Here is a 24,626-nt window from a genome sequence, read left to right as displayed (position 1 = left end):
ACATTGATCCAGTGGCAGAATGAAGAGCACAACACAGACATGCGACACCGTTACTATCCAGTCATCCTGACATGTCTTGTCGCATTTATGGTGAATTCGCTTCATGCATGGCCAGAAGAGCAATCAGGACACAAGATGTTGATGCATGCCATCTGGCTGCAAACGTACTGGCAGGAAGATCATCACATGATCCTTCCATGCATGCGAAAGAGAGATGGGATGGATGAGCCAGGACCATATGCAGAGGGAGGACTCTGGTGGATTCCGAGCAGTGTGATTGCATGGCCTACATGGAATGGAGGTGGTACAAGAATACCATGATGCGAGAGTGTCATCCAAGTGCCCAGTGAGGCAGGTTGGAATTTGTTGGGCATTAGAAAGATGCTGAATGAGTTCTGTTCTGAAGATAGTCGCATGAAGCAGTGACAATTGGTGGAATGGAAGCCAATGGGCCAGGTCATAGGGTGCACAAGAAAAGCCAAGGGTCAACCTGAGGAGCCAATGCCAAAGACAGAAAGGCTAGCTTGACGGATAGAAATGCCAGAAAAATCATATGACTACAGGCCCGATCTGCCACCACAGGACCGGATATACGATGAACAATATCCGGAGCATGCCGGGACATTTCTGAATCAAGTACTACAGCAATATGTGTCTGACATGCTGCAGAAGGTTGGATGGGTGAAATGTGGATGGGAACATTCTCCTCTGACACAGAATGAACGGCGGATGGTTGACATCCGTATCATGAAAGAAAATGATCTTGGAGGAGTGTTGACACATGCATGAATGTATGAAGGAACAGAGAGCCAGTGGGATTCACTGTTTGACAACATCTTCCAGACTCCGAATGAACTGAACATGAGGAAACGATGGTCTGCACAGAGTAACTGGGGAAAGATGAAATCAATAAAGATGTGGGAAGGATTTGTGCATGATATGTTTTCTTCATGACAAGTAGAAGATATGCGAAGGGCACTGAAGAGGGCATTTGATGAATTCCTGTGGTGTGTTTGGTCTGATAGCACATGGGTGTGTGTTTATGAGAAGTTGGGAGGGGAACTGATTAAACCGGAACCAGTTCGAAAAGAGGATCTACCACGTTCAGCAGTCCGCCTCATCTGGAATCCATGGATAGAGAACTGGAGATTTGATATTACGAGTGGCCACATGCCAGCATTGCGGAATGTTGAGGAATGGGAGGAGAGGGAGGATGAAGAGGAAATCATGTCGATAATTGAGAGAGAAGAAAGAGAGAAGCAAAAAGAGATGGATATGCAGGAAAGAGAAGATCACATTCTCCGAGAGCGCAGAGAAGAAGAGGAATCCTCGGAGGATGAAGCGGAGCCGGACATCAGAAGGCAAATAACAGATGAAAGGGAACCAATCACTATGGAAGGGAACAGAGGGATGCTACTGGGGGAGCCCATTGTGTCGCCCAGTCAGCATTGAAGTTGACAAAGGGAGAAGGGGAGCAAAAAAGATGTTGGAATACAATGTCAATGAAACAATTAGTCACATATTCTGACCATTTCAAAGTATATTGACAAAAGACATGATAGCAAATTGAACAAATTGTTACAGTGCTATTTTCACTCTGACAGATGAAAAGCAGCCTGCAAAGAAAATCGGTCATGTACTGCAGACTGCACGCACTCCATATGCAGATTCTAAAACACCAGAATGGACATATTTCGAGATTTGGTCATGTACCGCAGACTGTACATGCTACCTATGTGGAATCTAAATGGCAAGAATAGACATATTTCGAGAATTGGTCATGTACTGCAGACTGGATACGAGCCCTATGCAGTTTCTAAATGGCAAGAATGGGCATATTTCGAGATTCAGTCATGTACCGCAGACTGAATGCGAGCCCTACATAGATTCTAAATGGCAAGAATGGGCATATTTTGAGAATTGGTCATGTACCGCAGACTGTACATGCTACCTACACCATTTCTAAAACACAAAAATGTGCATATTTCGAGATTCAGTAATGTACCGCGGACTGTACACTCTACCTACATGGAATCTAAATGACAAGAATGTGTATATTTTGAGATTTGGTCATGTACCACGAAACAAATGCACTCCCTATGCCCATGTCATGTGCCAATGGCCATAGACTTGATGTACCGTGAAACAGACATGCCCCCTACCAAAGTGCACAGACCATGCACAAGACAGACCACTGTGAGTTCGCGGTACCAGCCAGTGCATGGTCCATCCACAGAGTGAGGCATTCATCGTATTTTGTGGTCCCACCACTGCTGTTCTGTGTACCGCCATTGGTTTAAACCCTAACTTAGGGTTACTTCTGAGGTTCTTCCAAGCAATTCATGTACCGCCTACCTATAAGAAAATAAGTTTAGCCTTATGATGGCTAGGTTTCTGTGTGCTCTTGTCCTATTCTCAGTTACATGCTTACTGGACTGAAATGCAGTCCATGTATTCGCAATTTTTGCAATTCTACATGCCTGAACATGGAGAGGGTGTGTCACTGTTATTTCCAGTCAAGCTTAAGGTGCACTCCCAATTAAATGAGCAAGGAAATCTGTCTGGCAGCTAGGATATGAGTAGAATATAATTAACTCTTACAATGAAAGCCATACAACTCCATGAGAGTCTCATCCAGACTCAAAGGAAATGCATGTGAATGGTATGGTAAGCCCTCCACCCCATGATGAGATGGACCTACCCCATCCTCCTAACAAATAAGTTTACATGAATTAGAAATATGAGCCCACTATCAGGAGAGATCTTCTCAGGCAACAAATATGTAGTTATCCATCATCGAGGATGCAAGAAAAATAGATTAATGTTGAAGCCCAATGTTCTGAATGGTAGTCGAACCCATCCACACAAATTAACCACTAGGATACAAGAGTGGGTTTCACCTTCATCACAGCTACAGAAAGGAATTCAGGATGGTAAATTAACCCAGACCAGTGAAGGACCGCCATGAAACGTTCATTATAGCGCACCTTCCTTAATCTCAATGTGAGCACCTCTGTATCTGCACCTGGTAATATTGAATTTCCTGCACATGAATGGAGCGACCAAGCCCTAGGACAAAGCAAGCGAATGAGCATGAGATACCTGTATCTTTGATGAGAGTGACACCCTGTCTATGTCTCCGAGTGGAAGGAATGGTATGATAACGTGTACTGAAGGATCAATAAGCCACAGCACCAATTTTAGCGGATTGCATACCGTGTCATTGTACTCCTCATCTACAATGCTCTCCTACTAACCAGTAATCCCTTTTGCGTCTAGCCTACCAAGGAATGATGTTATTTGCAGGGAATAAGGAGTAGGAGGACTAGTGAGAATATATATCGTTCAAAGGATTGAATGGCCATGGGGCAACTATATCCTCCCAAGACTGAAATAAGCAAAAGTGAAACCAGGGCAGCTGCTGTGCACTGTCTTTATTACCAGTGTATTATAGAAGGTAGCAATTAACCACGAAACGAATCATAGACGATGCTTAGCCCATGATCGTCCTCCTTGGAAGCAGATGTGGAAGAAGGAAGTATTTTCTAGACGATCATATTCGTTCTACCTCGTTACTATGGTGTAATGTGTACCCCTTGAGCTCGGTTCGCTTAGGATGGACTTTTCTCGCCCTCTTCTTAACTGAAATTACTTCTTGTATGCCCTTCGGGATGTAGACGAGGACCTGCGAGCACCAATTGCAGCATCACCGCTACATTGTACGTCTAGATATCACTTCTACGATGGTCTAGCGGTTGGTACAGGCGTAAGCTGGGTTCGATTCCTAAGAGAGTATGTTCTTTTAGGGCCTCATGGTTGTTTTGATTAATGAAAGAGTAGCAGTAAATCGACATTGTTGACATATGGCGGTTTTCAGTGGACCTATCACGATGGGTTCAACCCCCAGCGAGAGCTTGAAGAATATGTTCAGAATGATTCATTTTTGTATGCCTCAAGCATGAAATATATGTCGCTAAATCTCAAGTTTACGTGTCTCTCCTTTGGCATGGTTGTTAGTTTATCTACAGTGCAAAATTTGGGTTCGACTCCTATCAAGAGATTTACATGGCACCCCTTCAATTTTTATGCTGAGGAATGCCAAATGAATCTTAAGAACGGCTTTATTTACTTCAGCAATTGTCTAACGATGAGGAATCCCAGATGCTAAAGCATAACGCCCCTTTGTAGGGTGTGTTTTCTTTTCTGGGTACCATGAATGCATGGAGCCCTTGGTCATATATCTGCTAGTATACAATGCGGCCGCACTGGGCTCGAATCCGAGCAGGGGAATACGAGAACGAGCCATCTTCGAGACTTTTGAACCATAGGAGAGACGACTATTCCATGCGCAATGCGCGGATATGTACTAATTCCGCGGTGTTACGTTCAACATGCGAGAGAAGGCACGGGAGTCATTTCTTCGTGCTTGCACAGAAATACGAACTATCGAAAGGAACCTATGAGCTTATTATGGGCGCATTTAATAGCGTCCAAAAATTGGTGTAGACTCAAGTCGACGTTTTCCAAACACGAGTCAGTTTCATGATCATGATGCTGAGGTATAACCTTCATCCGGTGTATCAAGTGCCCTTAATTCTTTAATCGTACGTCTTAGACTGGACACATATTTCCGTTTATACGATCACTTTCTGTACGTCTAATGCACACTTTGTTCTGAGTATATGGTGTATACCCTGATATGTGGCTTCCGTGCAGGGCTCTTTTTTGATCTAATTTTTGACGACCAACGATTTTCTTTTAACCTCATGCTTCATTAAGTGAGAGTTTCAAGGGCCTGCTATTCTCATGCTTGAACGTTTCACTCGAGTTGGGGGATGCGTCGAATTCTCATCTCGAAATCCGGACATATTTGAATGAGATTCCTTGCGCTCTTGAAGATAAGGGATCAGAGATCAGATACAAAACGATCCCAATTATTTTGATATGATGGAAGATACATGGCGATTGATATATGCCGCACATAGATACAGATTACAGCTTATTGCATACAGCTCGACGGTCAGGGAAGTTTTATGGATGATGAAATAGGCCTCGAATTTCGTCATAAACCTGGTTTTGGGTGACTTCGAGCGAACAAGAGGGGATCCGAGAGGGTCGAAAGTCATAAATCAGCCCATAACCACCATAACGGGGTCTTGAAGTCCATAAATCATAGCTTATGATGAAGTCAAAATCGCTCTCTTCTCTCATGCAAAATATACGCCACAACCAAGCTCTATGAAAACAGCTGTAACAGTCCAGACATGGTTCACAACGCTTCGGACTCAGTCTCTTCAGGAAGAGTGAGCAGCTGGTCCAACGCCACTTGGAAAGACTCCACAAGGACGCGTACACCGCGCCACATGGTGATCAAATTCGTGAATTCAGGATACTGCTCCGGGATATCTATATTACCGATCAGTAAGGGAGCTCGATCCTAATATCAAAATAAGAAAACTCACTTTCAGTGCTTGCCACAGCATTGACAACAGCGTCGGTCGCGGCTCCAAGGCCAGCTCTGAGCCGCATCTGGACCTCTTCAATAGAACCCATATTGTCTTGAGACCCTCGAACTGTCGCACTGTCACTCGCATCCCTAGACAAACAAGTCGAAAGATCGTTGGGTGGTGGAAGAGTAGCATGTACATTATATCGTCATAGTCGGAATACGTTCCGCCGTCCATTCTATATCATAGTCAGCGCTCAAAGAAAAATAAGATTGATAACAATGCGCACAAGTCATAGTTGACATAGGTACGCCCACTACTCTGAGACAAGGGTAGATAATCCTCAGAGTCTGATCTGAAAACGATCCATTGCAATTCTCATATCGCGCAATGAGAAACCGGACGATACGTACCCGTTTCTTGGCTGAGAAAGTGGCTCGGGCGGTTGTGGCAATGACACTCCGCCGGTATTGGGCTGGGAGGAGTATCTACAAACGAAATTATGAGTAAAATTGGGGTTCACAATTGTATGGCGACACACAATGTAAATTGAGACAGCTGCGAGCTAGAGTATTCACTATTGCCTCATGATTAACTGTTCGTTATCAGCTGGGAATTGAAGTGTGACGAACGAAAGCTCTTGGTCGCCGTACTCAGCCTCCATTTGTCTAAAGACGATATCAGGACTTAGTCTACTTGTAGATGCGACGAAGAACACGCACTCTAATATGTCGGTCTCTGCTTCGGTAGGATGGGTCGGGACAGATTGACTGAGGGATTCTATGGGCAATTATGCTTCTACAGAGGTAATAATACGTACGAACCAGGGGATTTCTCATCGAGCATGGCGGAAGAAGAAGATTATGAAGGGGGTTCTTGAACGAGAGTTTTCAGTGACAACGTCGGTCTATTTATACGTTTTGACTACCTTTGTATTAGCTTTCGGAGTTGGAGCAATATAGATTCAGAGGCAAAGGAGAGAAATGCATAGACGCAGGCCAGGGATAGCAACAAAGGCCCTTTGTTTCCTGAGCACTGGGTGGCTGCCTCTTGAATGAATCAGAACGGTTTTGGTTCTGGATCGGTCCTGATTCTTTGTTCGTCTGGTATGACCATTGATGTCTAGTCCATTAATACGATGAAGGTACAAAGGGGAGAAAAAATGATCTGCATAAGAAAGGCTTCTGAAAGAAAGGGTCGTCGTCATCGAGAGCGAAAATGCGCGCCCTGAATGGCACCCATATTGGGAAGAACCTCCGATCCGTCCCGGTCAGGCATCATGTGGACACTATCATCCAACTACCAGAACTGTTCACGATGGCTTGCTTCTTGAATTCGATCCCATAGTCTTAACAGAATCGTACGACCGAAAATACTGTATGAAGGGGAGGTCACCCACTTAAAGCTCACTTCATACACGGGGCAGCGGCTTCTTACATTCAAAGGGAAACTGTGGTATGTTCGAAATTTCTCTTAGCATTCAAGACAGCTTTCAAATGGAAAAACCATTTCTTTCTCAGTTTTTTGCCTTTCATCTTGACATCGCGTACTGTTCTTAGGTATCGAGTTCGATTGTCTGGATGCCTCTATGTACCCACTCGTTTTTAGAGCACTGTAAGAAATATATTCTCTCTAATATCGCATTTGATGCCTGGACCGGTCCCTGAAGCGCTCTCAATTCAAATGCAAAGTCATAGCACTATGTCGCACGTCATGATATGATACGTTCGGCCACTCCTTTCTGAACCTCAGCGATAACACGTCAGATCATGTCCGACAATTCTACCTGTGGTCTGACCACTCAAGTGGTACTTCTTCGACGTCAACTGGAGCTTCATCGGTGGTATAGAAGGAAGCAACTGACAGAGTATCATTCATTTGAAAGTCTTCTCCGTGGACTTGATTTTTCTCACCCTCTATCCAAGCTTCTCAGCTGACATCGGTGTCTTTCCTTAGAAACTCGGAACCGAACATCCCGGTGCTTATAGATATCGCAAAACCTTGCTTTTTAAAGCTTAGATCCTTGGTCCGTTGACAATCTAATACATTCCAGGGCCAGGGTTAGACAACACGCAATAATCCTTGGATTATCGGTCACACCAGGTCGGCAAAAAGCAAAAAAACCTGATGTGACTTAAGATATGTGTGTATACACGAGACTTTGCGTTCAGGAGCCGACAGACTCAATCTATATATCGCTGTTCTTGCTTATGGTTTCGGAGCAAGTGGCCTCAGTCACGTACAATACTGGGTGATAGAAAAAAAAATTACTTACTGAATTGATGCCGTATTGTCCTGAATATATTATCACGTCAATTTTCAAGGCCTGGTAAATGATTACGGAACTCCACCCACTCGATCAATGCATGGAACATACGTTATTGTCCTGGGAAAGTGAGAAATGGATCAGTTGTCTCGGAGAAGGCGCTTTTTATACCCTAAAAGATCGATTTCCGGAATACGGAAAATTAATCGTTTAGTCTTGGGACAAAGAATATGTTGAAATCATCTGATTAGTCTTATGGTACTATCAGGATGATCAAAATCGAAAACAGTCTCATTGTGATATTCCAAATTTTAAATTGATAGAAGGCTATTTGGAGTTCATAATTGGTTTACTATCTTTGTGAAGCGGGGTAAGTTCTATTTACAAATGCGGAGACCGCATCTATACAACCGGCACCCCACAGACCAGGCCCTTCAAGGTTCTCAGAAAGCAGAAGCTCCCAGAAAGCTTTGAAACGAACGGCGGACTACGAACAAAAGAGCGGCGGTGCCATCTCGCACCGTAGGGAAATCGATTCGGAAGAAGATTTAACTGCATCAGATCAACTGCAAGAGGCGACCCCGAATGGACTCATTTCTCAATGTGTGCTCCATTTTCCCCACCATTTGAAAGGTTTTGCCGGTGATGGAAATCTGAACTCGGTGATATCCAGTCAGCCAGCAGCTGGAGGCAGAATAGGGGGGAAAAAACTGAGGAAAAGCGCCGCCCGAGATGTTTAGCGATTACCGCGTGCGAAGGTCGGCAAGTAAATAGATGCGACGCGAGTTGTACCTGATCAATACATGAATCAGATGGAGATTCGAGCCGAACTGGTGTACTTGTTGATATCTCATTGCACTTGCCTCTAGAAAAGGTGTTGCAAACTCAATGAAGTCCTTTAACGCCTGGCGCCTTCATAGAATTATTCACTTGGGGCCTGATGTGCCCTTCAAGCTGCCCTAAACGATTATTGCTCCTGTTCCAATCCAAGATTAGTAGTCCGGGTTGAGCCTTTGGTCAGACGCGGGTCCGAATCTATTCTTTTCCTGTCGATGACTTTCCTCGGACGCGCCAGAGAACCGTGGTGAGATGGCTACGCACACTCCGGGGTTCGTGACCCTGGCAACAAGAAGAACACCCGCCAGTGGAAGGAAGATCTGTAGATGGTGACTTCTAATGTTCCTACGGATGGAAACGTATTGTTTGATTCTAATGTCGGGATATCTCCTCGTGCATTCATTTTTGCTTGGCTATAAAGCCTCTGAGGATGTTTCTAAATCCCGGTTCCGAGTAGCAACCCACAAATCATCGTTGCAATCCTTTTACGAGGCCATGTCTAAAATAAACCTTCGTCTAACTCCAGCTGTCCCAGTCGGCTCATATTCTCGTAAATCACTATGCTGCGTGTACTTTCGATCAAAGTCAACAACTTGCCCCGGTGTTTCCGGTCCCAAATACGACCTTTCGAGCCTTTTATACCATCGGCAGGTGGTACGGTGAACCCTCCCACCAAAGAAAACTTCTGATTTCATCCACTTACAACGCGGATGTTCTTCTGGATGCCACGATCTTTACTTTTATTTATCCCCCTTCCGCTCAAAGGGTCTGGGCACTTCAAGATCACGACTAGCGACGACGATAATAACTCTTCTTTGATGCTGTATCCATCAACTTTATCCTATTTTACCTAGAACAGATAAATTTGCTTTATCACCTTACAGCATGTACGGACCTAAGTCACTATCGATTTCTGTGCAATGCAGACGAGAACAGCATATGAGTGTCATTTTCTACAGTGATCAGGAGATCAACCACGTTGGTTACATGTCCAGGAACCTCCAATGAGCGCTGCGTCTTTGAACCATAAACGGCGGTAGTATGCTTCAAAAGGTATTAGGTAACCAGCTATCATGACGAGCGAACTTGAGTCATATACGGTGGGACCAAAGGGATTCTATTGGTCTAAGATGGGTGACATAGTAAAGATCAAGCCGTTGATTTGCATGGTGCGTTCTATAATTCCCCTCCGGCTGAAAGCGTGGCTGCCTACATACAACATCATGGAAGGGGATGCGCTGAAACATGAAGCTTGCGATGGTGTCCAGTGGCAAGCCCTCGGTTCGAACATACGAGGGGGTCACAGACAAACTATATATCTGCATCAAGTCGACATGTATGGCCGGGCATCTAGGCCATCCGAAATGAGGTCAAGGAGCCGCTGTCAATGTCGACTGTGAATGCTACGGCCACTCTCTTGCTGTAGGATTACGGAACAAAAACAAATACCCGTAAGACTTATACGAGAGGCCTGCGAAATTCTATCACGGCCGTAGCTCGGAAGACATAGGTGTACATTCGATCTTCAAAATTTCAAGTTAAACAAAGCTCCAATGAGAGAGACTGCGCGGGCTTAGCTACTTAATGATTGTGGCAGATAAGCCGCGACGATAATCCTGGTCCATCTCCTCTAATTGTCGAAAGAGAAATTAGTGAACCCTATTGCTTGAAATGGTTTTCCTGACAGAGTGTCGTGTTTAACGACCGTGTAGAGAAATGAAAAGGCTGACATTTCCTGGCGCCGTCATATAAACCTATCGAAAATGATCTTTGTCGCAAGTAGTCACCCCTACGATCAATAGTATACCGAGAAACGCAGACCAAGATGTTGACAGTAGTGTTGACAGCAGAATGAGTGAGTTCTGTACAGATGGAATTGAGTAAGGCGAAGCAGAAATTCGCGTACAGCAGGCGTACAACACATGGGCATGAAATCCGAAAAATCAAAGGAACAAAGTTACCTGGCCGAGGTGCACACTAAGGAAAATGAACAGTGCTGTCAGCGAGTGATCATGGGACCTAACGAACTTATTTTCGTACATCCGCACTTCTGCGGGCCGGGCCGGAGCTGTTTGATTAGTGTTTGATCCCGATTCCCGATTCCCGCACTCTCTGAACGTACTGAGCGGCTGGCGCCCAGGCAGTGCAAATATTGGGAAGCTATTGCCCCTAGCACTTATCCCTCGACTCAAGAATCGACATCGGGGGATCCTACAAAGAAAACATTTCGGTAACACTCACTACTCGAGCACATCAGTCAGTAGATATGGCCTATGATGTCGACGACGTCATCTAAATTTCACATCTATTTGCATCTCTATTTGGGTCGCAAGTGGGGTATGCCTCGTACCTACCGGTTATTTTCAATTTTTGGTGACATTTATTGACCTTTCACAAATCTTTAGGTTTTACCTAAAGGAATACCTCATGGTTCTCTCTTAACCGTTGTGGGAACCTTGAGCATGTGTACAGCACGCTAATTGTACAAGAGCCTCATTGCCTCATTCAGCTTGTTAACGGACCCGATTCATTGTGTTTCAACCCACCTCTTAAATTAGAGTCATTATTGGCAGTATGTCCCGTAAGCCGAGTACCCCGTCTTCAACTTTCAATGCTCTGATGACCAGTTTCGAGATCCTAGTATCTAAAGTAAACGACATGCGTAAGCAGAGTCATGAGAGCGGTGATGTAAAGGATGTTTACGATCTTTCTTATCGGCCAGCTACCTACGTTCGTGCCGGCATTTGTGACTACAGTTACATGCTGCCTCCCCCAGTCATCTGGAGTTTTCCACATGTAGTGTTCCTCTGAAGTCCTCGGGAAAGGCTATGCCGCTTTGACCAGCCTCTCACGGTCTTCTTGATCGGGCAGAGTGTGGGTATCGAATATCTACCTGGTTGAACGCGGCATGTGGTACCCCATGCGACGATATGGTCTAGCGCCGCTCCTCATGAATCGTTGATCTCGCACTCTCCATAGAATTGTTTGATATTTCACGCTCCAGTCAATGATCCAGGAAGTTCCACTGAATAGTATCGTTACCTACATGCTGCGGTCACATTCATTTCCTTCTCGTAGGGTTTCAATAGACTATCGATGCTTTCAAGAGGAGATGCCGTGATCCTTGCGGAGGCTGGAGCGTTTTTGATAGCTCAAAATGGTACCTTCAATGGTTTCGTTGTCAGCTTCAGTGTTTACGCCTTGTGATACGGATAACGGAACAGTACCTGAATATTTGTCTCGTAGGAGGAAATGCTATTACTAGTCTCAGCTAGAACGTTTTACCATGGGTAGTCTTTCTACCTAAATTGTTCTCCTTCGCTGCCTTCGTTCGTATGGACTCATTGACGGAAGCTTCGGGGGATCCAAAAAGAAACAACAGAGCCCCGTAGCAATGGAGAGGCAAACATGAAACAAGTTGCGACATAACTGAAACCCGAAGAATGTCATAGTAGATTTATCATAGTCCGAACGTAGGATTGAATCATGATGAGAACGCAGCATATGATTGTCAGAGACTCGACGTTCGGCGGCTCTGATTCTATTTCCGGATCCCCCATCGAGGGGAGATGTCGGCTCTGCTGGAAACGTGTTCAGTACATGAGTAGGAGCAGTGTTTAGAGGAGCTGATCGAGGTGTTTGCGAAGGTCCTTTGTACATATACGAATGCCCTCATTAATACGGCGCATACAACAGACTGGAAAAGAGGAACGATCTCAAAGGATCGAGCACATGATAAATATTACTTATCTGGTACTAGATCACGGAAATTGTTCATTGACTCTGGAAAATAAGAATGGACATTAGCCTCCGTAAAATACTACTAGCAGAGGAATAACCGACGATCCTCGCCGGACAGACGTCATGCTGTCCTTTTCATAAATCACGATGGTGCTAGATCACCATGGAACCTGAGCAACGTTAAAGCACAAGATGAGTCGTAATAGACCAGTAGCAGACTGTTGAACCATGTAATCCTCAAGCGAAAGAGCGATCCAAAGACTTTCCCTAGCTTTTCTTATCCACAATTCCCCACTTGCTTGACAGAAAAAATGAATCATGCCGAGAAACCGGTAATCATTCTATCAAGGAAACCATCAGAAAAGGCTTCAGGTCGGTGTGGAGTCCGTCGTTTTGTCCCGACTCACATTCATACTTGATAGGAGCCTGAATCTAATTGCCGCCCCGTATTATTCCACATAAACCACTCAGGCGGAATAAACAGCTTTGATAATAGAGAGAAGCACGATCTTGTCGCGTTAGTCAACTAAAAACGACACGAAGATTGATTGGCCTAATATTATCCTTCGGGTCATTCAGGCCCGGAACACTGTTTGATCTTGAACGACTACCTCAGGATCCTCAGCTCAACAGGATTGTAACGAAAACAAAGGGTATTTCAAGTCTACAATACTCCTAAGCTCCCCAAGACGACCTTTGTGGCGGGATCCGCTGACCTGGACGATAGACTATATCCAACCCATTCGTTCTTGGCTACATCACTCCCTGGGAGATCACGAGTCATATATTGCTCTGAATGCCCTGTACAATGACATTTAAAAGACTCATCTTATTTTCCAGTCGATCTGTCAACCTACTAACCTATTTTTAAGATGGGCGACATATCCTTGGTGCGGCGTCCCAACACGAATAGCTTCATTAACATTTTTTTTGGATGACATCCGGATAGATGCACCTTTAATTGTACACTATTATCATTCTACGACATCCATATAACATACTTTCCTGCCGTCCTCTTTTGTAAGTCGTCTCTCCCCGTCTCTGTTATTTCGTCTCTGTGAGGTCAGCATCGGCGCATTCTTCGTCTCGAAACCGGTAACGGCAAAAACTCCTATAGGGAGGACGCATTGTAGGTACGGCATACCGATCCCGTTATCGTTTTGCATAGCAGGATTTCCGGTGGCGATGACACACCTGCGCTCGCCTGTCCGAGACACTCTTGGGCCCTCATACCACGACCCAGCAACCTCCTACCCCTCGCGATTCCACGACCCAGCACCTTGCCTATAGATTGATCGGGCTGGGGATAGGCATCCAGCACTCTACTAGATGCACGCCGCTCCTCGCACCCCATACCGCCGACCAATTCAATTTTGCCCACCCGCAGTAACTAACCTTTCTCTTCGCGTTTCATCGAATATACTCGCCCCGTATTACCCCAGCTGAATGTATGCAGGCTTTCCAGTATTTCGGAGAATGAAGTGGAAACCCCAACCGCCCACCCCCCTCCCTCCCCCGGTCGCCGCACCCTGGTGGCGTCGTTCCTCCATAGACTTGGGTGTACTCCGAACCAAAGAAAACGCGCGAACCTTACGTCTTCCCGGGTGGCTACGGAGCCCTGTCAATGGACTCCGGGGAATAACTCATGTTTGAGTTACCGGAGCGGGACTTGGGCGGCGGGGGGACACGCTCTTCGCCGTGAGCTGCTATAGGATATCTAGCCGCGAAGGTGCCACGAGTACCCGTCCTTCCCGGAAGTTTCCGAGCAAAGTCTCCCCTTCCCCGTTTCAAGTATTCCTTTCATCGTCCTTCTGGTTCTGAAGGAAAATCACCCAGAGTAGTTCGGGTGTTTCAAATCATTAATGGGGCGAGTTCGAAGTGTCCAGTAACGTGATTCTTATCGCGCTCTTGATTCATGTTTGTCCGAATCGACGTAGAAGCATTTTTGTATCGACAAAGTGCAAGTGAATCATCATACCATTCTCAGCACTCGGCTCATTTCCTCGTCGCTCATGGCCTGTATAACAGAAAGATAATCCCTTCTAGCTCAGTCGGTAGAGTATATATCTTGTCTGGTCAACCGTTCAAGGAAACAAAAGTAGAACGACAATCTCAATCTTTTTTATTGGGTTGTTATTGGGCTCTTAGATATCGGAGAAGAATGTGGAAGCCATAACATCGACTCGGCTTTGCACAACCGCCGGGCCCGACTTCCTAACACTTCGTGGCATAGTCCCTCATGTTACATCTTTTAACAGAAGCAACAGCTCAAGAACGCGACGTAATCCTATCATCTCCGTCAACCCCGGGACTCGGGCGGTTGTGGTGAGGGAACTCGGGCGGTTTCATGGGATTGGCACCATTTCGAAGCTGAACTACCATTTTTCATTGATAGGTACGGCCCTGATCCTTGATTATAGTAGGTAACGCATATAAAATTCTCTCACTCTTCATCAGAACTCGCATTCTCGTTGATTGGTATGGGGCCCGCCCGAACCCTGAGTTGATTGTTACTTTATTTCCATATTTAAGAAGGATGTCTCCCTCTTAGCTCAGTTGGTAGAGCGCGTCACTAGTATAAACAGTTCTCGACAATCTGTTATGACGAGGTCAGTCGTTCAAATCGGCTAGAGGGAATGTACGCCCAGTTTTTTAATCCCAACCCTTCCTCACTTCAAAGGGAACGTAGAGAATTTTTATTACGAGTGACGAGTCCCCACAACTACAGAAATCCGCTATCAGACCAAAGTCGTGAAATTCACCGGTATAACGGCACGAGCGACGAACGGACGCTGTATATTTACAATTATGCGATCGATCGCATCGCTTGTTCAAGGATCGGCGATGCGTGTGGGGGAAGGAATGATATTTGATAGGGACGTTTTTGTAGCTTGGTCGGATGTCAATATATATATTGCCAGGAAGGTTGTGCCCTCTTAGCTCAGTGGTAGAGCGTGTCACTCGTATTCGCAATTTGAAGGATGATGACAAGGTCAGTCGTTCAAGTCGGCTAGGGGGCATTGTTTTTATCTCTACCCATACACAAAATCTATAATAAACCAACTACATTCAATATCACAAATGTGAACATTTTTTACTCTCCACAGACAGAATAAAAGCACATCAAAAACAAAAATGAGGGTCCAATAAACCGTTTATAGGAAGCGTAGGCCCTACCCCTCCTCCTTCTCTACGACTCCGCCTTCATCACCTCCAGCCCCGGTATCCCTCTCCCAGCTAGTCGACGGCCTACTGCCACCACCAGGCCCCCCATTACTGGTACTCAAAAAGTCCAACCAAGCACCGTCGACCCTCCCCTGAGTAGGACTATGCGTCGGCCCAGTGCCAGCTTGGGCATTCGGCGGAGCATGTATAGGCCAATCAAAGCCACCAGGACCAGGCCCCGCGCCCGCCGGCCCACCAGACGAGCCGGGCCTGCCATGATCGTCAAACAAGCCAAAAATCTCTCCACCTCCGCGGGACATGGGCGGGCTCAGGGTGGGGTAACCCGCATATCGCCTCTCGCCTCCGAATTGGGCAGGAGTGGAGAAGTTGCCTCCGCCCCCGCCTCCGCCTCCTCCACCCCCGCCGCCGCCGCCACTGTAAAAGGGCGTGTGGTGGTACTGCGCAGTAGAGGGGGGCGGGTAGAAGCCTCCTCCTTGGCTTGCGGTTCCGCCTCCCCCCCCTCCACCTCCACCTCCACCACCAGACCCGGATCCAGAGGAGGAACGGCTATGCATGCCGGGGCCAGAGACTGAGGGCGGAGAGAGACGCTGCTTCTTATGGGGGTTGGTGTTTGGATGCGGGTGGCGGAGGGAGGAGATAGGGAGCGACGAGGACGATGTTGAGGACTGCTGGAGGGGCGTCTGGGGGATGGGCGGCGGGGGTATCGCCATGGCGCGAGGCGGAGGTGGCGGGATGTGGGAGTGGTGAGACGGATGGTGCTGAGCGTGCTGGTAGTCGAGCTGTCGGGAGAAATAGTGGGTTAGCTAAGAGTACGTGGCGAGAAAGAGACGAGAAGGGTATTAGAGAAGCCGCGCGGTCAACGGAAGCCAAGATCTGGGGCGTTGACGACAGCGATGACGAGCGGTCAACGTCATGACGACGGCGGCGGGGAACAGCAAGCACGATATATGTTGGTCATCATCGAGCACGGCGCTGATGAAAGCCGGAAAGAAAGGTGGATACGCTGACTCACCTCGCCAAGGTCACCGGTCCCCACTGGTCTGAGTCGTCCACTGCCCCTGCGTTTTGACGGCACGGCCGAGACAACCTCGTCGTCGTCCTCTTCGTCCTCCTCGTCCAGAATCTTGACCGCGCCAGAAAAGTCTGCCGGCCCACGCGTATCCTTCTCGCCTTCATACTGGATAAAGAAGAGTCGTCAGTGACCCCTATAGCGACCGCGCAGAAAAAGACAGGTCCGTACACGCAAATGCCTCTGGACGATGTCCCTCGTATCGCCGGAGCAGTATTCGTACAACTTGAGATGATGCCCCGGGCGTTCCTCTAAAAATAGACAACATCAGCCCAGAGCACTTGGCGTCAACGAACGACAAACACGCACCAAAGATGATCACAGCAACATCGACACTACACAGCACACCAAGCTCGTACGCCTTTTTGAAGAGCCCGTTCTTCCTCTGCACAGTGGGTACCCGTCGCGAGCCAAAAATAAAGAAGAAATGCCAAGAACTTTATTAGTCTCGTGTCGGGACAAAAATAGCAGCGACCACTGGGATAAAGAAAGATGGGGGGAGGACAGGATGGGGCTGGGTCGGATTGGGGGGAAGGGGATGGGGGAGAGAGGGGAACAGAGATTAAGCGTCACCTTTAGAAAAGTCACCGAGCGGTTTCGTTCATGCTACACCCGCACCCAAAAAAAACCCCATCAGCGCCTCGTATCCACGAATACCCCATCCTAGCATCGAGCACTCACAGTAATCGGCTGTATCTCAATCTTTCTGCGTCCCATGGCGAAGGGTGCTAAAGGCAAGGTGGTGGTGGGTACGAGGTGGGAAGTTTGTCGCCCTCTTTGCTCTTGGGTATGTATTGCAATGCCGACATGCCGCACACAAACATCCCCAAATAAATCTCGGTGGCGGTCTTATTGCTCCCGGCGATCGGGTTCGACGATTTCGGATCTCATTTGTCTTTTCGATCTCAGTCATTGACCGGAAGGGATCAATCCATCACAACCCAAGACGGATGACCATTGTAATTTTTTTTTTTGCCTCCCCCCTCTCTGATGATCCCAGACGCTTCTTTCCATCTTACTTACAATGTAAGACACCCCCCTACCCATCCGGGCCGTCTCACTCCCTTCCCCCCGCAATAAACCCATTTTCGTCATAATCTCCCAAGCGCACCGCTCAAAACGAAAATCAAGCAAACATTGTTTTGTTGATCGTTGCAATCCCGGGATGCCGTCAGCCCGCTTACCGTCGGTGTTTACCCAACCAAACCAACTTGGGGGCGCACAACGACTTCGCGTCCGACCATCTGCCCCGCCCCCGGGCTCTTCATCCCCCCTGCCTTCTTCTTCTCGCCTCTACCCTATCTCCGCTTGTTCGCAACGTCGTTTTACAACGTCACCACGACGCGTGATTCCTGATGCGAGTCGTGGGGGAGGGAAGGAATTGTAATTCTCCCCCGCACCGAAAAATTCGTGATTCTTCCACCCTTGGCTTCGGGTTAGCCCATCGAGGGTTCGGACGCGTTAGATACAGAAGCCGCAGTGTTTTCTCCATACAAGAAAACATTATATGCCGCGGGAGAATCCCTCCCTTTTCGGTAGTCTCTCTCATTGGCTCAGTCTCTTTCCCATCTCTCATTGGCCAACTCATCCCCATCACCTCATTGGCTCGTCCTTCACCCCCCTCCTCGTCCTATTCGCACCTACCATTTGTATTTCCTCCCCCGTTCCAGACCTTACGACTCGTTCGTCTGTTCATTTCCCAGTCTTCTTCCCTGCCTTTTTTTTTTTACTCGGCCTATAGTATCCCCAAGAGGCCATGGGGTAAATCTTCTTCCCTGCTCTCCATATCCTGCGGAGGTCAGCCCACCACAAGCAGTCGGTTCCGTTACAGCCGTCGGCCTCGTTCCACCCACCCCCCACACCCTCTCTTCCTTCCCGCGCCAAAAAGCTAAAAACGGGGTGTTACATCTCTCCTTCCCTGCTTGTCTCCTTACGTCCAAAGTTTCCCACCTCACTCACATCACCCCCCATTTCCTTCTCGCAAAAACCCATCTCCCGGGTCGTATATCATTACCTACCTCCCTGGCCTCAACATTCGAGCGGTCTCGATCCTTCATTTCCCACCCACCCCAACCCCACCCTTGGGGGAGCACGACAGTCCATTTCGTTTTCCCACTCCGATGCGCCACGCACCCCCCCGCCCCCCCTCGTTTTCGTTTCGTCATACCTCCCTGCGCCTCGAACCCCGCTCCGCCACTGGTTTCTCTCGCCACGAGGGATAGACCGTTTATCCGCATGAGAACATTCTTGGCGACAGGTGGAACTCTGCGTTGAGACTAAGACCCGCTGACTGTCCAGGTTCAGTACCGATTATCCGCATGGTAGACGAGAGGCTCTTCGCGTCAGGCCAAACCAACGAAGCGTCGAGGGTTGAGGCCTTCAGCGGCCGGAAGATCGGGGGTTTCAGTGTTCGGGGATGTGTGATAGCCAGATTCTCTTGGCTCCGGGACTGTCTTATACGCCGGCTAAGGTAGAATATGAGTTTTTTGAATAACCACTCCGTAGTGATAAGTTATACTGTGGTCAACGCTCAGATGGGTCACTTTGCAATATGATCGACCTTAATTCTCGACTCAAAAAAAAAAAGGAGCAAATCTATCTGCGTCAGTATTCTCTCTAGCCGACTTGAACGACTGACCTCGTCATCGTAGTAAACCAAACAGTATACTAGTGACACGCTCTACCAACTGAGCTAATAGGGAGGAAGGTTAACGACTTCTCCCCTAATCCCCTTCACCACCCGGACCACACCCCAAATTCAAAATCGCCCCCCCTCACCCCGATGCGACATTTATCCGCTCCTCGTCAAACGCCACACGCCGATCCCTCGATAAAAATAAATCCATGTTTATTGCCTCCGGCCTCGGGGAACATTCGCTGTGGAATATGACGGCGGCCCCGACAGTGACTGACCGGAAATGGGACTAGGCCCCCCGGCTAGTACGGTATCCGTGACCTCTGGCGGAGGGAGTAAACAAGATGGCCGTCATTCCATACATCTGGGAGACACCCACCGATAGATAACACATTTCCCTCGTACACGCCTGAGAGAGTACCAGCGGATGAAGTTGACTGGACCCAGCGGAAGATCTCGACCGACAAGCCTAGGTGGTCTGGTAAGGTGCCAAATTCACCCGAAGAATCGACGGATAACGGCAACGTCGTGTACCACTCCGTACTAATCAGTGAGAGTATCCACGCAAATGGAGAAACCCACCGTGTCCCGTGGTGGGGAGGGAGGATTGGTAAGTCGCGAGAGAGAGAGAGTGGCGCTCATTAGGAGGCTCGACATCAGACGCTAAGGGACACGTACGGTAAATGATAAAAACCCAAGGATCATGGGTTATACGGTCAAGGTATGAAAACACCGACTTGAGAACAAATTACTCACGCTCGGACGTCGGAGTCGCACTGTCTCAAGTAGGCTGATTATGCCGGTATACGAGGTGGTGATCGATGCAGCAGCAGCAAGAGTACAAGGAGCCGATCCCGGACCTCCGGCCCAAATTGCCTTGTCCGTAGAAGCAGCCACACTCCGCAAAGTCAGGCGTCGAGGACCGAAAAAGTGGCTGGTAGGTGCTCAGGTAGGTAACAAAAAACGGGAGACATTCAACAGCACACACCACGGAAGCCTGAAGAATGGAAAAATAAAAATCAACCCTCATAGAAACTCTTCTATCACCGCGAGCGATATCCTGTTTCATTGTCAACGTCGGAAAGAACGACAATCTTCCTCTCTTGACGATAGAAAAGAACCCCCCAAAGCCAGGTGACGACACTGCGGACAGCCAGCCGTCCAATAACGAGAAGAAGAAATAACCACCCGACGCTGTGAAACCTTAAGCCAGCACGCATGAATCGTCCAAACTGCGGGAATCAATCAATCCATGCACCACGCCGCGCCAAACGTACTCGTCATGTGCATAGCTCCAAATGATGTATCTATCCATCAAAAGTTCTCCGGTCATCCGAACAAGGCGGAAGGACAGAAGCGACAAGGATTTGTCTGTCTAAACACGTTTGAGACCAGACAGATCCAGCAAATTGTTGTGAACGTCAGAAACAGTGTCGAGGGGAGAGATCAATATGATTGCGGGGGAGATATAATATAATTCCACTCTTGTCCTGCGGGATGATGAAAATCAACGGGAGAGGCAGTACAGAAGCGCTGACCCAAACGGAATCCTGAGCCCCAGTTCATCCAGAGTAGATTGTATAGGTTACGTTTTCCCTCGCACCATGTTAAGGAAATGATCAATACCGCGAACCTTGAAATCGAAGTTCGTATATGGCGATGGTCAAGGTATCTCCCGGAGTCGGCCGCTTGTGGTGGTCAGGAAGCTCATTAGGGCGAGTGATAAGATAAGATATGCTTCACTGCCTTGTGTCTTATTTGCCCGTAACGACATCTCCGTGCGATCATATACGTCCCGCCTATCAACGATGTGCGACGAAGGATTCTAGTGAAGGGCGACGAACGCTGTATCCATGTGCTACACTGCCAAGCAGCATTCATAAACTTGAAAGCGGTCGTTCAATGTAACCTTTCCGAGTAAAACTCGTCATTAATGGGTTCGAGTCATCCATTAAAGGCAGTTTGACATCGGTTATCGGACGTCCTAGCTTTGCTGTGTTGGCCCTTCGTCTCAGATTCTCGAAGGCCGATGTTCGGACGTGATGATGACGGTCGTTTATTACGCATTCATTCGGTAACCAAATTTCTGTGGCGTCGACCGGGTACTAAGTGAGGATTAACTCTTGCTGGAGTCTGAGACCATATGCCAGACAATGTAGCATGTGGGTGCAAACATACCGAGATTGCATGAGAAGACCCTGTCCGCAAAAGAGATAATTAGTCGCGCACGGCCTCTGGTCCCTCAACTAAGTGCCAAAGACCTTTCACAAGCCTATCAGCGGAAAATGAGCACATAGACTCCGCTCATCGGCCGAATCACCATATACCGGCTATCTGCTAAGAATGTCCTTTTTGAATTTCACATGCCAATAATACCATTGATCAAATACACGAATAGCTCGAGTCCTAATGTCAGTTATGAATAACATCGCACCGACGAAGACTGACCCTGATCTACATACCACAGAAATAGGTGCACCAAGGCCCATTTGTTAAGAATAACAGTCCGCGCCCCCCTGATCGACATTGCATGAATTTAGAGTCGCAATGATAGATATACTTATCCATGACATGCCTATAGTTAGTTTAGACGCCGGAATCAGCATTGAGGATAGTCGAAAACAAGAGGACGATAAGAAATCGTCGGATCGGGAGACCATTCCCTTATTAGAACATTTCGAGCCGTCGGATACAGGGCGCGCTATCATTAAACAAATCAGTATCCGTAACCAGATTTAGAATGTAGGATATTCAGAAGCTTTTGCGCAGTAGGCACCATTCTGTTTTGCTGGTTGCCTAGATAGCAGAGTCTAGTTGAGCAATGGACCTGGCCGCATGAGGGTATAGAGCTGCACGATCTAAAGATATGTGAGACTCGAACAGTCCGTAAAAAATAGTCAGTCACACGTGCCTCAACCTCGAAATCTCTCGTTGAATAATTTGACAAATAACAAGCCCTACCACGGCCCAAGACTCTGCGTCGATTGCATTGGACAATCCTAGACTTCCATAGAATAGCAGACCGGTTCCCCCCCCAAAAAAAATTCTCCTCCCTGGAACTTGACCAAAGCTCCGACATTAAACCTAGTCCTCGAAGATAACGGGACTTCTCGGTTACAGTGGTACCATCAGCGCAGGAATGTGTGAAAGAACCAATGTGTGGGATCGCGTGAGATCGCAGTATTCCGCTGCCAATAGAACCAAGGACTGATGGTATCCCCTGAGCATCGCCTTGCACTCGGCGGGACAGCCGGGAAAATAGTGCTAAACCCAAAACGTCACGAGAGAACCTTATCTGGCTCATAGATAAAACGCGGAGTCTGGTATTCAGTGAGTATTCAACTTCCCCACCCTCGCACCGATCAAGAACCATCGCCTCGGAAGTGTCAGACTGTGAGCTCGTCACGACTTCATATTGCTATTCAGTCGGTGGAATGGGGGTGAGATTTCAATAGCCACCGAGCTATCCGGTGCAATGTCCCGTAAGATGGGCCTTACGACATGGGCTCTGCAGCATTACGCCAATGGGGTTCGGTCTTGGCAGCGCCTATAGAACAAGGAGAGGACAGCATCACGAAATCCTGCGAGCTTTCTTTCATACGATTAACTGTAGCGTAATATTTAGCACCCAATAAAACAAATAACTTGATGACCAAACACCGAGCAGCCGGTTAATTACAATTGTTCAGTGCGTTCCCCATTATTCATGCGAAAACATGGAACCGTCCGTCATTATGCGAAGAGCTTGAAATTCCAGTGCGATACACATTTTCACGAAGATAGAGTACCAACGCGGAGCTTTGGAAACGCCATATAAAGAGGTAACACAGCTTACGAAAACCAGCGATAATAGTCTCGCTCCAGTTGCGTAGTTTCGTAAAGCATCCTAGCCATACACAGAGACCCTGACTTCAGAAGCGCTAATGAGATCAGATTGAACGACCATAGGCGGTTCCTAAGCTAGTCCAACAGATCGAGAGTAGCGAGCCCAGCAAAAAGATACTATGTTGGCGAAATCATCAGCTCTCGAAACCAATAACTAGAGTCTAGGAGTCATAGGAGAATATACAATCCAACTTTTCCATAGATTTGAGCACCGAGAATCAGATAGCTCAACTGACCACCGATTGGACTTTTCTAAATAGATGACTGCCGGCCTACTGAACCAGGTTCGCCAGAGTACTTTTCCCAGGAAATGAATCCTAAAAAAACAGCTCGGCAGAGGTCAGGGTGATCTTCATTGCACCGCCGCAAAGATGAAGCCATCGGCGGGTTCAACACGGTCCGGGATTCCCCGGGGATATACCCCTTGATTAGATTAGATTTACGTATCACGGGGTCGGCACAAGCACTTCCTTTGCACTGACATCAACAACGATCTCTCTGCAGCCCTTCTCCCCGGAATCCTCACTATAATCAGTTCAATTTTGATGAATATTTGTCATGCTCAAAGAGTCCTAGTAAAGCTATCTCTTCAGCTCCATGTTCAAAGTTTATCAATGTCGACAGGCCCTGTCTGCGTGGGCGATCATGCTTTGCCGTTACTTCTTATATGAAAATAGTATCTCTACTGAAATTTGGCCCCTAACTGTGGGTGGGATTTCTCGTAATAGCGTGATCAGTATGCTGCCTGCACAACGGAGATCGCGATGTACTCGAGCATCCAAGTTCTCGTTATGCTAATCGTTTTACCTAGGCTTGCTAGGGAAGGTTCGAGGCTCTCAAATTACATTGGATCGATCCAGAATTCCTCAGCATCGGTATATATCCCTTACGCCACAGCAGAGATGGTTCTGCATGCTTTAGCGAACACTGTCAGTAAGTTGTTTGAACTAGACCCTGTCACCCTTACTGATCATTGGGCTTAGGAATCGAGGGTAGCAGCCAGATTCTGTGGATATGCTACTCTAGGAAAGATGTCATAGTTACCTTGATATTCCTGAAGATGTATAGCCCGAAGAGCATTGTAGTTCTTGTAATTCTATGACGTCTCACTTTTTGTGGCGTAGTATATCGTCCTTCAATCTTATTTGCTTCAGCTACATCGATCAATTATCGTCTTTGTACATTTGGCTCTGATCACAAACTACTTCACGGCATGCCTGCAGCCATTGATTACCGGAGCAGCCTGCCTCAAACTGTCTGCGTGGCGCATCAAAACCATACGTTACAGTATGCCATTAAAGCCCGGATTTCTATTGCGGGGCCCGGGTGTGGGGTCGGTGAGCCTCACACCTGTATTGAAAGATTCTTAATTAACCTTATACATACTTCTTCTTCAGAGTGACATGTCGTTTCCAGAACATAAAGTTGATAGGCATGCGGCATGAGGCCTTCTGCTGGTGGCGTACTGATACCATCTTCAGGTGATTTTAAATGACTAATACAAATTCAATACAGGCAAATAAATATTTTACCTACGATGCGTCAGCGGACGAGAACCAC

General features: G+C 47.4%; 6 protein-coding genes and 3 non-coding genes across 9 annotated transcripts; 5 read left to right on the top strand and 4 right to left on the bottom strand.

Moving 5' to 3' along the window:
* Positions 1–537: 537 nt before the first annotated feature.
* BT62DRAFT_1013412 (uncharacterized protein) lies at positions 538–4,506 on the top strand (the record flags this gene model as incomplete). Its single annotated transcript, XM_043178064.1, has 5 exons — positions 538–742; positions 1,082–1,441; positions 3,678–3,775; positions 3,836–4,012; positions 4,249–4,506. 5 exons carry the CDS (start codon positions 538–540, stop codon positions 4,504–4,506), a joined length of 1,098 nt encoding a protein of 365 aa, XP_043033363.1.
* Positions 4,507–14,832: 10,326 nt separating this feature from the next.
* On the top strand, positions 14,833–14,928 carry BT62DRAFT_t193. The gene has a single exon. It is a non-coding gene; the product is annotated as a tRNA-Thr (tRNA).
* Positions 14,929–15,221: 293 nt separating this feature from the next.
* On the top strand, positions 15,222–15,311 carry BT62DRAFT_t194. Its single transcript has one exon. It is a non-coding gene; the product is annotated as a tRNA-Thr (tRNA).
* A 94-nt stretch (positions 15,312–15,405) lies between these two features.
* Positions 15,406–16,665, bottom strand: BT62DRAFT_687430 (uncharacterized protein). Its single transcript, XM_043181875.1, has 2 exons — positions 16,490–16,665; positions 15,406–16,256 (listed from the first exon to the last, which is right to left on the bottom strand). The coding sequence occupies exon 2, from the start codon at positions 16,185–16,187 to the stop codon at positions 15,465–15,467; it is 723 nt and encodes a 240-aa protein (XP_043033362.1). The 5' UTR covers positions 16,188–16,256; positions 16,490–16,665; the 3' UTR covers positions 15,406–15,464.
* BT62DRAFT_912197 (SRF-like protein) lies at positions 16,388–17,263 on the bottom strand (the record flags this gene model as incomplete). The annotated part of the gene is made up of 5 exons (XM_043183852.1): positions 16,388–16,654; positions 16,718–16,797; positions 16,856–16,931; positions 17,120–17,152; positions 17,228–17,263. The coding sequence occupies 5 exons, from the start codon at positions 17,261–17,263 to the stop codon at positions 16,388–16,390; spliced, it is 492 nt and encodes a 163-aa protein (XP_043033361.1).
* Positions 17,264–17,537: 274 nt separating this feature from the next.
* Positions 17,538–19,436, top strand: BT62DRAFT_1081309 (uncharacterized protein; the record flags this gene model as incomplete). Its single annotated transcript, XM_043179658.1, has 5 exons — positions 17,538–17,856; positions 17,909–18,232; positions 18,288–18,803; positions 18,851–18,964; positions 19,246–19,436. Exons 1-5 carry the CDS (start codon positions 17,712–17,714, stop codon positions 19,434–19,436), a joined length of 1,290 nt encoding a protein of 429 aa, XP_043033360.1. The 5' UTR covers positions 17,538–17,711.
* On the bottom strand, positions 19,157–19,248 carry BT62DRAFT_t192. Its single transcript has one exon. It is a non-coding gene; the product is annotated as a tRNA-Thr (tRNA).
* Positions 19,437–21,817: 2,381 nt separating the features above from the next.
* On the bottom strand, positions 21,818–22,789 carry BT62DRAFT_687666 (uncharacterized protein). The gene is made up of 2 exons (XM_043181876.1): positions 22,093–22,789; positions 21,818–22,039 (listed from the first exon to the last, which is right to left on the bottom strand). The coding sequence occupies exons 1-2, from the start codon at positions 22,552–22,554 to the stop codon at positions 21,992–21,994; spliced, it is 510 nt and encodes a 169-aa protein (XP_043033359.1). The 5' UTR covers positions 22,555–22,789; the 3' UTR covers positions 21,818–21,991.
* A 752-nt stretch (positions 22,790–23,541) lies between these two features.
* On the top strand, positions 23,542–24,200 carry BT62DRAFT_687383 (uncharacterized protein). Its single transcript, XM_043181874.1, has 3 exons — positions 23,542–23,641; positions 23,691–23,999; positions 24,050–24,200. Exons 2-3 carry the CDS (start codon positions 23,831–23,833, stop codon positions 24,166–24,168), a joined length of 288 nt encoding a protein of 95 aa, XP_043033358.1. The 5' UTR covers positions 23,542–23,641; positions 23,691–23,830; the 3' UTR covers positions 24,169–24,200.
* The last annotated feature ends 426 nt before the right edge of the window (positions 24,201–24,626 follow it).

The sequence above is a fragment of the Guyanagaster necrorhizus genome, assembly GCF_019112545.1.
Source record: "Guyanagaster necrorhizus MCA 3950 unplaced genomic scaffold BT62scaffold_60, whole genome shotgun sequence".
Classification (NCBI taxonomy): domain Eukaryota; kingdom Fungi; phylum Basidiomycota; class Agaricomycetes; order Agaricales; family Physalacriaceae; genus Guyanagaster; species Guyanagaster necrorhizus.
Note: the sequence above shows the minus strand (reverse complement) of the source record. Positions and strands in the feature narration are given on the sequence as shown.